This window comes from Lithohypha guttulata, assembly GCF_036872675.1.
Source record: "Lithohypha guttulata strain CCFEE 5908 chromosome Unknown scaffold_1, whole genome shotgun sequence".
NCBI classification, from domain to species: Eukaryota; Fungi; Ascomycota; class Eurotiomycetes; order Chaetothyriales; family Trichomeriaceae; genus Lithohypha; species Lithohypha guttulata.
Genome location: NW_027042750.1, coordinates 3,984,231 through 3,997,565, shown reverse-complemented (window position 1 = coordinate 3,997,565; position 13,335 = coordinate 3,984,231). Strand labels below are relative to the sequence as shown.

Sequence of the window (13,335 nt, the reverse complement as noted above, 5' to 3'; positions counted from 1 at the left end):
GAGGGCCAGTGATACGAGGCGTTTAGGATGCGGTCTTGCATGTGGGATACTGCCTCCTCAAGCATTGAATTGCAGGTACACCTTCGCAAAAGTTCGAACTTTGGAATGTGCGCACGCTGAGTCGCGATGGAGGCCACATCAGCTCGTATGGCTGCGTCGCGGCATCAGTTTGAAGGGTTCCCTCCTCCAAGGACTCAATTGCAGCGCTACATCTGTGCGTCGTAGTCTGCTTCGTGGTGCTCGACCTATACTGACAATCTGCTCTCAGACAACGCTTGCGATCCATTATCCAATCTAGAGCCGAATTTAGCATTGAACCTCGAAATCGTCGACCTGATAAACCAGAAAAAGGGCAATGCGCCTCGAGAAGCCGCTGTACAGATCGTCCAACTAATTAACCACCGCAATCCTAATGTGTCTTTGTTGGCATTGGCTCTCCTTGACAATTGTGTGAAAAACTGCGGCTACCCCTTCCACCTGCAGATCAGTACCAAGGAGTTCTTGAACGAGCTCGTGAGAAGATTCCCAGAACGTCCGCCTATCCGAGCAAGTCGTGTCCAGAATAAGATCCTCGAAGCCATCGAAGAATGGAGAGCTACAATATGTCAAACTTCACGTTACAAGGAGGACCTTGGGTTCATAAGAGATATGCATAGACTGCTACTTTACAAAGGCTACATGTTCCCGGAGGTCCGTCGCGATGATGCAGCAGTCCTTAACCCAAGCGACAACCTCAAATCCGCCGAGGAGATGGAACAGGAGGAACGTGCTGCTCAGTCTGCGAAGCTGCAAGAGCTTATCCGTAGAGGCACACCCCACGATTTACAGGAGGCCAACAGGCTCATGAAGGTTATGGCTGGGTACGATACTCGGAACAAGACAGATTATCGTGCAAAGGCGGCTGAGGAGGTCTCCAAGGTACAGCAAAAGGCTAGGATCCTGGAGGAGATGCTACAAGGTGTCAAGGAGGGTGACAAGATTGAGGAAGGTGATGTCTTTGAGGTTAGCCCTTTATGCGAGGTCGACTCTGGAAGCCTGACTGATGTTGATAGGAACTTGTCAATGCCCTACAAAGTGCACACCCTAAAATTCAGAGGATGTGCGAGGAAGAATCGGAGGATGCCGAAGCTGTACAGAAGCTACTTGAAATCAACGATAGCATACACAGGACCGTGGAAAGATATAAGCTGATGAAGGCTGGCCAGGTCACTGCAGCAAACAATATACCTAAAGGAACACTCGGAACCACAACAGGAGTCAGTAGAAATGCCGCCAACGAATTATCACTTATTGACTTTGACCCTGAACCAAATCAGTCCGCAGGCGCATCAAGTTCAGCACAACCAGCCCAGAATGGCTCATTGTTGGAGGATCCGACACCTGCTGCACCTTCCAAGCAAGCTACTGTCGAGGACGATCTTCTTGGCTTATCACTGGGAAGTACTCCAACTGGTGGCATATCTCTCGGTGGCTCAACCTTGTCAGATCTCTTCAGCGCGCCACAAGCTTCTGTGCCACAGGCTTCTGAGCAGGCACAGCTACCCCTATCGACTCAATTCTCAGTAACCCCGACTTCTGCGACACCGCAGCCACCATCCATAAAACCAAACTATGATGCCTTCGCCTCTCTTTCGAGTGCACTTCCTAGATCCAAACCTGCGACTCCAGTCCCTGGCCAGCAAAGGCCAGCTCAAGTATTGCCAGCCTCGGATCCATTCGCAATCCTAGTATCCCCAACTTCAAGGTCGACTTCGAGGCCTTCGACGCCATCGATGCAACAGAACGGGATCAAGCCAGCATCTGGCCTGGCGCACCCTGTAGGACAGATGAACTCAATCGCTAGTGCGGCACCTGCTGAAGATGACTGGAACTTCGTATCTGCACCTCCTGCACAAGAACCTGCCTTACCCGAGAAAAGCACCTTGACAATTTTGGATCGTGGCAAATTAAAAGTGATCTTTGAATGCATGCGGCAAACAAATCAAGGCCCAGTGGCTTCAGCTCCGATATTCGTGAAGGCTTCGTTTACCAATCAAAACGCAAGCCCAATCACAGCTCTGAATTTTCAGGTAGCTGTCGAGAAGGTCTACACTCTCCTGCTGCAACCACAATCTGGCAAAGACCTTCCTCCACATCAGCCAAATGCAGTAACGCAGAACATGCTGGTGAGCAATGTGCCTCCGGGGAAGGGCACGACGGTCAAGATACGTTTCAAGGCGTCCTATTTACTGGCAGGTGTTCAACAAGAAGAGCAGGGCATGTTGACGAGCTTAGGGCTTGCCTAGAAGACTTTGCTGTTTGTGTCTCAAATCTTCTCCTGACTTCCCCTCTTATCTTGTCATCCTCTCTGTGCTTTGGATGTCGTTCGAATCATGGCTCGTGTTCACAACCCCAAGTAAGCGCTGCTCCTTGGCTACGGCCGATGGATGAAAGTGCTTGTGGCGTGCCCACATCTCACCCTTCGAATAGATCTGCCTTCTACTGTAGAGGGATATGGAATGTTGCACGAGAACGCCCCGAGCAATGCTGAGAAGAGCGGGCTTCCTCAGCGCTCAAATGCGTGCCAAGGTGTCCAGTCGTGCCCACCTGCGCCTAAACATTCAAGCACAAGCAGCACTTTGAGGTGCCTCGGCAGGGCTAGTCGTAAGAGGAAAGTCATTTTGGCAACAGCGGTCTTCCACACGTCCTTTGCATGAAATCGCAACCCTCGTTACATTGCGTAATATGATGCTTGCCAGCTCGTTTAGCCCTTGCAACTAGAATGATGAGGAGTTCACCTTATCATTGTTTGATGGACATGTTCGATTTCGGTGACGCTTCGGGAGATTGTTGTATACTGTTGTCTGATCTGGTATTGTAGCTCACTCACAAGCACAGAATTGCAATTGTTACAAAAGTGACCTATTCCTTGTTCTAAATTCTTTGCCATATTATTGCTGGTCAGAGATCGCTACCATGCCTCTAACAGCGCAGCACATTTACCCAGCTACAGAACCAGCCTTCTCCCGTCATGGCAGCAGAAGGAGTGTGGTACACAGCACTGGCGGTATGGTTGCAAGCACGCAACCGTTGGCGTCAGAAGCTGGACAACGAATCTTGAAGATGGGAGGAAATGCTGCTGTGGGTCGGTTTCAAGCACACGACTATGTTAGCTGACAGTGAGCAGGATGCGGCCGTTGCAGTTGGTCAGTGCTATTAAAGAATTGCTGCCAGTGCCCTCTTACTTACTACATCTCAGCTGCTGCCCTCAATATCACCGAACCTTCTTCGACCGGTATCGGTGGTGATATGTTCTGCTTGTACTGGGACGCAAAAACTAAGAAGGTGCGTTCACTGAATGGGTCTGGCCGTGCGCCCAAGAATACGACAGTGGATCAGATACGAAAAGAGCTGGATCTCACATCTGGAGAACGTGGCTCCATTCCATTAGACGGTGGTCTATCTGTGACTGTGCCAGGAGCTGCTGCTGGTTGGTGCGATGTCGTTGAACGATTTGGTAGCGGCAAGGTTACATTGGAGCAGATATTGACACCTGCCATTGAGCTGGGTGAAAATGGCTTTCCTGTTTCTGAGCTAAGTGCGAGTTTTGTGAGTGACCTGAACTAGACATAGTGGCTATGCTGACCAGGCGAAGTGGAAGAATGGCGAAAGTAGGCTTCGGGATGCCTCTCCCAACTTTCGAGAAATGCTTCGACGAGACCCAAATGCAGAGCACTTTGCTCGCGCTCCCCGAGCTGGCGAGATCATGCAAATTCCTACACTGGCACGAACTTTTCGGACTTTAGCTACTGAAGGTAAGAAGGGCTTCTACACTGGTCGCATCGCGAAATCAATCGTTGATGTTGTTAAAATGACTGGAGGTCATCTCGAGCTTGACGATCTTGAAGACCATTTAAATAAGGGCAGCGAAGAGACCACGCCAATTCACCTGACTTTCACTGGTCAAAACATAGGTGCAAGACAAATTCGTGAAAGCGATGGCAGTTCTGCTGGCCACACTGTCGATCTTTGGGAACACCCGCCGAATGGTCAGGGAATTGTTGCTCTAATGGCTCTAGGTATATTTGAAGAGCTTGAGAAGTCGCGCAAAATCAGGATGTTCGCGCAGGAAGACCACAATTGTGCAGATTATCTACATGCCGTTATCGAATCGTTGAGAATAGCCCTCATCGATGCTAGCTGGTGGGTGACAGATTCCGAGCACAGCCCAATTAAACCTGCAGAGCTGATTTCGAGATCGTACCTCACCGAAAGAGCCAAATTGTTTGACGCCCAGAAAGCTCAGGCGTTTGATCATGGTGAGCCCAGTCCGGCTCACAACCATTGCGATACCGTCTACTTCTGCGTTACTGATAAGGAGGGCAACGGAATGAGTTTCATCAATTCTGTATACACTGGCTTTGGCAGCGCAATCATCCCAGAAGGGTGTGGATTCAATCTGCAAAATCGTGGTGCCAACTTCGTGCTTGGACCTCCAGACCACCCAAATATTTACGCTGGTGGGAAGAGGCCGTATCATACCATCATTCCGGGACTCTTGACACACGGCCAAGGTGATAAGAGGGATTTGCACAGCGTGTTTGGCGTGATGGGTGGTTTTATGCAGCCACAAGGTCATGTCCAGACATTACTCAACATGGAGGTGTTCGGCATGAATCCCCAGCAAGCGCTGGATGCACCTCGAATATGCATTGGAGCAGGCATGCCCGAAAAAGGCGCGCTACTTGACATGACTGTGTATCTGGAGGAGGGCATCGAGGAGAGCACTGTTCGAAGCCTCCAACAGCTCGGTCACAAGGTGCAAGTCTTGCAAGGCTTCAGTCGGTCGACGTTTGGTCGAGGACAGATCATCAGGCGTCATGTCGATGAGATGACTGGGCAGGTAGTATGGAGTGCAGGTAGTGATCCTCGTGGTGATGGATGTGCTATACCTGCTTGAAATAAGTCAATCTAGTCCTCAAGCCTGGGCGTGACACGATACTCATCGTGTAGCATTGCAGAAGACGTTGTCCCGCCGGAGACCGAAGCTTCCATCACAATGCAAGCTTGAGTCTTGTCGTGTAATCTTCATTTGTGACATCTAGCTTTCGCTTTTAGGAAGGTGACACTGACATGGACAATCATCCAGCGGGAAGTCGTTCGCCGCTACCATGATTGGTTATCCCGAGAATTAGCATTCTTTAGCGCAGCAAAATGTGGATGCTTGTTCTGTTGCTTAATATCTAGTCTTGTGTTTATCTCAAATCACACTCTTTACATAGATGACAAGATTTCATGATAAGCTCAAATGGATTTCTTGAGACTTGGTGCTATCATCACTGAGCGGTACCATCTTGCGATTCGCCGGGCAGTAGCTCAAGGCTAGATGATTGACCGCGATGTGACACTACAGAGAACGTGCTGGCCATGCGACCAGTTTTCAGAAAGTAGCAAAACACGATTTCCGTGGTGAAGCTTTTGTGGGTATCACTGTTGCTACCCAGATCAGGTGCGACCGAGATATTACTGCAAGATGACGCGGCTGTGTTTCCAGAGTGTTTATTCACTCGGCAGGAAAGTTGTGAAGGACTTTTTCCTAAATTCTCTTTGTGGCCAGTACAACAACACCTAACCTAGATTACAACGAATGAAAATGAAGCTGTTCAGCTTGCTCTTTGCGAGTCTACTGACCACGGCCGTCACGGCCCGAAGTGCTCAACATGTAGGCAAGAAACTACCAACCCTCGAAGCACGACAACCTCAATCGAAAGTCCATCGAAGAGGCGATTTCCCACGAAGACAGAACTCCAAGTACGATACATCTGCGACTCAGAGTAAGTTCATCGCCATGCAACATACGATCTCACGCTCATTTTCATTTTCTTGCAGAGTACGTCGTCAATGGCACGAGCTTGCCTTATGTCGACTTCGATATCGGAGAGTCTTATGCTGGACTCATGAACATTACCGACGATGCTGATGATGGAGCGTTGTACTTTTGGTTCTTCCCTTCTGTCAACCCAGCTGCGGAGAAGGAGGTTCTGATTTGGCTTAATGGTGGTCCTGGTTGTTCCTCTTTGGAAGGGTTCCTCCAGGAGAATGGACCTGTCTTATGGCAGTATGGCACGTATAAGCCTGTGCAGAACCCTTGGACTTGGGTGAACCTCACAAACGTGGTATGGGTCGAGCAACCAATAGGTATGTAACGATGCTTATACTGCCACTCACCTCTAATATATTTTCAGGCACTGGCTTTACTCAGGGCAATGTCACAGCTACGAGTGAGAAGGATGTCGCTGCACAGTTCATGGGCTTCTTCAAGAACTTTGTGGACACATTTGCTATGCAAGGCTATACCGTGTATATTTCTGGAGAGTCTTATGCAGGCTACTACGTTCCTTACCTTGCAGATGCCTTTCTCAATGCCAACGACACGACCTACTACAATTTGAGCTCGATTCTGGTCTATGATGGCGTATACAGCTACGATTCGATCGGCGATAACATCCCAACAGCAAGTTTCGTTGACTATTGGGGTCCACTCCTCGACCTAAATGCTACCTTTCTGGAGCAACTGCATAACACTTCAGAAGCTTGCGGCTATACCCAATACTTGAATGACAACCTTGTCTTTCCGCCGAAGGGACCGCTTCCAACACCACCATATCCTAACGATAACAATGACACTTGCAATACCTGGAACATGGTGTACCAAGCCGCTAGTGCAGTCAATCCGTGCTTCGATATCTACCAAGGTGAGAACAGATGTCGACCATAATGGTTCATTCCACTAACGGAGCTTTTAGTTGCAACCACATGTCCATTGTTATGGGACGTTCTTGGTTTTCCAGGATCGTTTGACTACGTTCCAGATGGCGCCTTTATCTACTTCAATTTAACCGACGTCCAGACTGTGATTAATGCACCTGTGCAAGAGTGGTACGAGTGCTCACCTATCAATGTTTTTGTCAATGGAACCGACAACTCTCCTCCTTCAGGCCTATCTGTCCTGCCAAGTGTCATCGATCGAGCAGACCGAGTCATTCTTGGTCATGGACTGCTAGATTTCATTCTCCAGTACAACGGGACACTACTTGCTGTTCAAAATATGACATTTGGGGGCATGCAAGGCTTTCAATCTGGACCAGACTCCTTCGAAGATGCGTACGTGCCTTACCATGAGGAGTACCAGTTGGGCACATTGGCAGGGGCTGGAGTAATGGGTCAATTTCACACTGAGCGAGGCCTGACAGTCGCCACAGTCGACTTGTCAGGCCATATGGTACCGCAATATGCACCAAGTGCGGCCTACAGACATGTTGAGTTCCTGCTTGGTCGGATACCGGATTTAGGATATCGAGGACCATTTACGACAATGTCTAATACAAGTTACGGACGTGATTGAAGATGACGTCGGCGTACTGGGGCGACGAGTCCATCGAGAATCACAGGTTCGCATCGACAAGACGCCATGGTAACTCTCTAGAAGTTCGCAACTTCTACAGTGGTGTATCTGGTAGACCTAACCCGGACTATCTTGATGTGGTACATATGTGCTCGAGATCGTCCGATCGGACGATCTTCGTTGGCTGCCCGATGTTCCTGTGCTGAGGATGTCGGAGAAACTTTTGTGGGGAAGCGAGCCCCGAACATATTCGGCAGATCACTTCTCGTGACATCGACCTTACATGTAGAATGAATAGATTTTATAATTACTCATCACAGCCTGATTTTCGATTCCGCTGATTCTCTAGATATATATCTCGCTCTTCTGCTGCATCGTATGCTGTGCTGACACGTCTGAGATGAACTAACACAAACATCGTCTTCGACACGCTTAGCATTACTACTTACTACAGCCTTTCTACTCAACACTCCGTAACACGAAGTCGCCAATCTACAGCACTACCCCCCTTCACAATTTCCACCTGATCTCCTCACGCGTGTATCTCGTCTCAACATGGCAGCCCCCCCAACGTCCTCCTTCAAATCCTTCCAAACAAACCTCACCGAAACCAAAGCCCACTCCACGACCACCAACGGCAACCCCGTGAGCAGAGGCCCCTCCCCCAACAGAGGCGCCTCCATCCAGGACAATGAAGCCATTGGCTCCGAGTCCGTCACTCAGAAATCATGGTTGTCGGAGCAGGGGATTGATCAGTCGAAGTGGGTGATGTTGAGGAAGTTGAGTCATATGAGGTATCAGCATGAGGATCTTGATGAGATTACGGTGTTTATGAGAGGTGAGTTTTGAGTTGGGGCGAGGTGTGGGTAGAGGCTGTTGTGATTGAAGGGTATTGGGTTGGTTGACGGGAGTAGGCTGACGTGAGAGTAGATTTCGGTATGCATGTGGTGAAGAAGACGGATACAGAAAGGTGGTATAGTGGTTACGGACCAGATCAGTACGTGTACTATGCCCGTGAAGGGCCGCGAAAGTTTCTTGGCGGTGCTTTTGAAGTCGAGAGCTATGAGGATCTGGAGAAGTAAGCCTGACACTTCTGACCCCAGACACCCCTCTGACACAGATCCAGGGCAGCAGAAATCCACAAAGACCGCTTACAGACCAAAGGCGTCGAAGAAATGCACTCAGCACCCGGCGGCGGGCACATCGTAACAATCACAGATCCAGAAGGCTTCCCACTGAACCTAATCCACGGCCAAAAACCCACAGACCCCAAGCCAATGCCCGCAAAACTCATCCTCAACGACGAATCCACAAAACCGCGACAACGACAATTCCAACGCTTCCAGCCCGGTCCCGCCGCCGTCCATAAACTCGGCCACTTCGGCCTCGTATCAGCCGATTTCCTCGCCCTACAAAAATGGTATACGCAGAACTTCAACATCGTGCCCTCGGACTTATTGTACGTCAACTTACCGTCCGGCGAGAGGAAAGAAGTCGCGTTGTTCGCGCATTTGGACCGTGGTCAGGACTTAGTGGATCACCATACGATATTTTTGAGCACGTTGACACCGGATAGTTCGATTCCGGAACCGCACGTGCATCACTGTAGTTTTGAGGTTCATGACTTTGATACGCAGGCGTTGGGGCATCAGTGGTTGGCTGAGAAGAGGTATAAGGATGTTTGGGGGGTTGGGAGGCATATTTTGGGGAGTCAGATTTTTGATTATTGGTAAGTTGGCAATGCTCTCCATGACTCGAGCAGCGGAGATGCTAACGACGATCTTTTTAGGTGGGATACTTCGAAATTCATGGTTGAGCACTATGCGGATGGTGATCTGGTGAATGAGGATACACTGGTTGGATATGGACCTGCTGGTCACGAAGGCTTGGCTGTATGGGGTCCGGACGTACCGACAGAATTCTTACATTAAATCTAGTCATCTAAAGCTTGGTGCCTTCTTTTTCCATCGTCTCCTTTTGCTGTTGCGCAGCAACCTCAAAGTCCTCGAGAAAGCGCCAGAGCAGTTTCTGTCGCCAACCCTTCTGCTTCCAATTGTTAGCTGATGAAGGAAACAGATCAACCACGCCTCGAATCTTGCTGTCGTGCGCAAAGATGTACAGTATGTTCTCATCCGCATCAGCTATCTGCGTTTTCTCGATCGTTTTAATGGCCAGTGGTATGTCTTTGCCCATGGCAGGCTCGAAGAAAGGCGTCGTTGATGCAGGTTTGCGGCCGCGGGTTTCTTGCATGGACTCGAAGATCGCACCAGGACAACTACTGCCACACGAAAGCCTGGCAGCTAAGGTCGGAATATCGTCGACCGGTATTGACGACGGTATTGGTAAACCAGGTGATGGTCGTATCTCGCCTGCATGATGCGTGAGGTCACCACCCATGAGAATAAAGGTGGACGGGCTATTCGTGGTTCGTGCTAAGCCTGCGAGATGTCCCACAGCGTGGCCAGGAGTATCAAGCAAGTAGAAAGAGCCATCCCCAAAGTAGTCGTAAGCTCGAAATTGGCCAATAGTCAAGGCCTGCTCTTCATCGAAGCCAATTTCCATGAGTTCCCTGCCTTCGAAATCTGACTGGCGAACGTCCGCCTGTGCATTCGCAGGATAGGCAGGTAATTTCTCGTCCCTAAATCCTGGGCCGACGATAAGCCTTGTGTCCGTAGGAAAGGTGTTTGGATTGCCTATATGATCCCAATGCCAATGAGACCAAACTATGGCCTCGATATCGCCAGGAAGGATGTTCTGTTCGCGCAGGATGTCAATAGTTGGCTTCTCGACATTAATATCCCACCCATTACTCTTCAGTCTATTTGACACGTTGGGAGCAAGGTCACGCCAGTCAGTAGGAACACCAAGATCGAACAAGAGCTTGCGACCAGAACGGTGTTCGACAAGAAACGACCAAGTAGGCAGATCTGGAAATACATCGAATCCAGTCAAGTCTGGTCCCATTAGATGCTTTACTGGAAAATTGGTGATCCTGGTGGTCGAGTCAATAACTCTCACTGTGACTGCTTCACCCGAGGGCACTTGGTCGGTAAATGTTGATGACATGCTTCGAGTTGCAGAGAACTGTTCTGCGTCTTACTTGCGACAAGAGCCACGATAAAAGGTCAGACTTTGGTATTGTTAGCAGACTTTGGGATCTGTTCTCGATTCAGCTTGAAGTCTCTTCAGTACTATATCGCCGTCGTCCCTCGGCAGCATCGATTGGCAATTGGCTCCTTTTGAGGGGTTCGGGAAGTACTCTGTCGAGCCCCAAATGTTAGGACCAGAAAGTTAAACCCGGAACGTTAAAGCCGGCCGATTAGGTACTCGAGTAATACTGTCATATTCATTCTGGGTAATCATTGTCGATATCAGAAGCTGAGTCGTCAGTGCTGGACTGAATACTAGTGCGTAGCACTATTGTCCTGTACTAAAACGGGTACTCACTGGCATGGGCATAGAAAGCAGTCCCTCACCGATGCTTAGGGATATAGTCACGTGACATGCTGCCTGTCTCTTGCGTCTCAGGTTGTCGATGCGACGACAGTATCATCGTGTCGTCGTGTTCCACCTCTAACTTACATCATGTTGTTGTGCTATTGACTTGCTCATTCTCTGACAACAGGGCGATCAATCGAGGAACCAGGATGGCAATCATGGATAGAATCTTCGCCTCTGATAGGAACAGTCTTGAAATCACCAGCCCGTATGAAGAAAAGGAGGATTGTATATCATGCCGGGTGATGGGTACGTACTGCCCTCTTAGTCAAGGTTTTCGGTATAAAGGCTTATTGTTGATGCAGGCTCCACGACGTTCGTTGCTTTAGGTGGCTGGACTTATTACTCAGGAATGAAACAGCTCCGAGAACGACAACAATTAATTGAGAAAAGCAAATCCAAATACAAGACTGGATCGCGACAGCTAGGCATAATCACATTGTCCGCGACCTTCGTGGGCTTAGGTATTTACCGAATGTTGAACTAAAAGTGTGAGTGCGATGCAGCAGGGACAATGGTATTCTGCAACTCGGTACAGAAAGCACCGTCGCGCGCCGTTCTTGCCCTGATTGAGGGCATCAGTGCTGATACCAATGTGGTGGTATCGTGTCGCTAAGTGTATGAGGCACCTTGGAACGTTGGCACGGCATCAATCAACTACAAATTATTCAAGCTGGATACCACACGTTACGGAAGAAACGATCGGCGTCCTTCAGAGCAATTTCGCTGGCTATGGGTACTTAGCCAACGAACCAATATGTGGTACAGTGACGATGGACGGATAAGATGCAGAGTCTCCTGAGAGACGATACGCTAATCGACGAGAAAAGTGTTGATATGGTTGATTATTTCGGGTTCTCAGGCGTACACAAAGTATGTGCCTTCCCTCCAACAGTATGCCGACTCTATGTATGCAGTAACCTGACCTCGCTAAGAAAAGCTAACAAATTGGTATCTTTAGAGTTATCAAATGCAGAAGCGCTTTCTTTCCTATACAAAACGATTCCTCTTGTTGCTACTGCTACCACCGCCACCAACGCCACCACCATTAGCACTGCCTCCATCGAAGCCATCCTTCTTGTCGAAACTAACTTTGAAGATCTCGGCAAAATCTGGCAGAGGTAGTTTTCGTTTCGAACCAGCAAGTTGAGTACTTATTCGGGTCGAGGGTCGAGAAGCGTAGCGAGTGTTGTTGTGTCTGTGAGCATTGCGATTGGCTCGATTGACCGCCTCAACTCTGACTGGTGCAGATTTGGTGTCCTCGGATGGTGTTTGATTGTCGTCCGTTTGCATTGAGTTGTCCGGACCAGCTGCAAACTGAAATACGGGTGGAGTTGAGACGATGTCTTGTTCTTGTACCGCAGCTTGAGAGTGGTCTGTAGCAGCAGCGTCCTCTGGCGACTCAGGTACCACATTTGGCCTTTCTCTTGTAGATCTTTCTGGCGACGAGTTCCTCTGATCCTGTTCTTGTTCTAACGGCTCATCATCGTCGCTTTCCCCTTGTTGTATGTGTGAGATATCGTAGCGGGCGGTGATCCACTGCCTGACTTTCCACCCTTCTCCGTCTTGCAGGCCTAAGTTCTGGCGATCCAAGAAGGTTAATAGGTCATCCAAAGCATCTTGATAACCCGCTTGTCTTATTGAGTCGTGGTAGCTAGCAGCAGATTTGTAGAGGTTGGTGACTGAGAGGGCTGCTTGTTTAAAAGCCGGTAACAGTTCTTCTGGAGGTGAAACCTTGTTCAAGCGAGTGGATGGTAACGACCTGTTCAGAGATCTCATCGAGTCCATAATGACACTACTCGAGAGTCTTCTGTGTAGAGGGATAGACTAAGTGGAGGGGTTATATGCTCGTTCGTTCGTTCGTCCGTCCGTCTATATTTCTGGAAATTTGCAGACGTAGTGCTTAACAAGAGGTAGTCGATGAATGATGCTTCGAGCTTCAAGTTTCGAGGTACTTTGAATGCTTGCAGAGAGTGTGATAAACAATGTCGTTATTCAGCTTGGGCGCTTCCTGCAAGGGTTTGCAATGCTGTAGATGAAATCACCACAAACGAATGGCAGTGAACGAACGAACGGAGCACTTGCCAGACGAAATTAGATGCTTCATGGCCATAGGCGGCCATTCTTCTGGAACGTGCCTGCCCGCCGGATGTGGCACTTTTCGCGGCTGGGTCACGTGTAAGTAGAGCCCTGTTGCCGAATCCACTACCGCGACCTCATCCAATCGGAGATGCTTTGCATAGTCGCGTACAGTGAAATCACTTGCATGTCTTGGGGAAAGTCGTAAGAAATACCCTTCTTCCATTGCGACATAAACCTCTTCACATAGTCACGCGCCTCTCTTCTCTACAATTCCGACCATCACATCAACCATCTGGAAGTTCCTTCTACGTGTTTGTGCATGCGGTCTCAAAGCAATACAAACCACAAACACGTCCAGGGCTAGCCGTAGC

At 49.3% G+C, this 13,335-nt stretch overlaps 6 protein-coding genes across 6 annotated transcripts; 4 read left to right on the top strand and 2 right to left on the bottom strand.

Annotated features, from left to right (window-relative positions):
• Positions 1-126: 126 nt before the first annotated feature.
• GGA2 (ARF-binding protein) lies at positions 127-2,285 on the top strand (the record flags this gene model as incomplete). Its single annotated transcript, XM_064895843.1, has 3 exons — positions 127-214; positions 269-1,002; positions 1,053-2,285. The coding sequence occupies 3 exons, from the start codon at positions 127-129 to the stop codon at positions 2,283-2,285; spliced, it is 2,055 nt and encodes a 684-aa protein (XP_064758530.1).
• An 860-nt stretch (positions 2,286-3,145) lies between these two features.
• On the top strand, positions 3,146-4,939 carry LTR64_001461 (uncharacterized protein; the record flags this gene model as incomplete). The annotated part of the gene is made up of 3 exons (XM_064895842.1): positions 3,146-3,185; positions 3,239-3,588; positions 3,629-4,939. 3 exons carry the CDS (start codon positions 3,146-3,148, stop codon positions 4,937-4,939), a joined length of 1,701 nt encoding a protein of 566 aa, XP_064758529.1.
• Positions 4,940-5,632: 693 nt separating this feature from the next.
• Positions 5,633-7,384, top strand: LTR64_001460 (uncharacterized protein; the record flags this gene model as incomplete). Its single annotated transcript, XM_064895841.1, has 4 exons — positions 5,633-5,813; positions 5,869-6,177; positions 6,225-6,734; positions 6,786-7,384. The coding sequence occupies 4 exons, from the start codon at positions 5,633-5,635 to the stop codon at positions 7,382-7,384; spliced, it is 1,599 nt and encodes a 532-aa protein (XP_064758528.1).
• A 555-nt stretch (positions 7,385-7,939) lies between these two features.
• LTR64_001459 (uncharacterized protein) lies at positions 7,940-9,315 on the top strand (the record flags this gene model as incomplete). The annotated part of the gene is made up of 4 exons (XM_064895840.1): positions 7,940-8,222; positions 8,315-8,462; positions 8,511-9,113; positions 9,174-9,315. The coding sequence occupies 4 exons, from the start codon at positions 7,940-7,942 to the stop codon at positions 9,313-9,315; spliced, it is 1,176 nt and encodes a 391-aa protein (XP_064758527.1).
• A 10-nt stretch (positions 9,316-9,325) lies between these two features.
• On the bottom strand, positions 9,326-10,450 carry LTR64_001458 (uncharacterized protein; the record flags this gene model as incomplete). The annotated part of the gene is made up of 1 exon (XM_064895839.1): positions 9,326-10,450. One exon carries the CDS (start codon positions 10,448-10,450, stop codon positions 9,326-9,328), a length of 1,125 nt encoding a protein of 374 aa, XP_064758526.1.
• Positions 10,451-11,872: 1,422 nt separating this feature from the next.
• Positions 11,873-12,670, bottom strand: LTR64_001457 (uncharacterized protein; the record flags this gene model as incomplete). Its single annotated transcript, XM_064895838.1, has 1 exon — positions 11,873-12,670. One exon carries the CDS (start codon positions 12,668-12,670, stop codon positions 11,873-11,875), a length of 798 nt encoding a protein of 265 aa, XP_064758525.1.
• Positions 12,671-13,335: the final 665 nt, after the last annotated feature.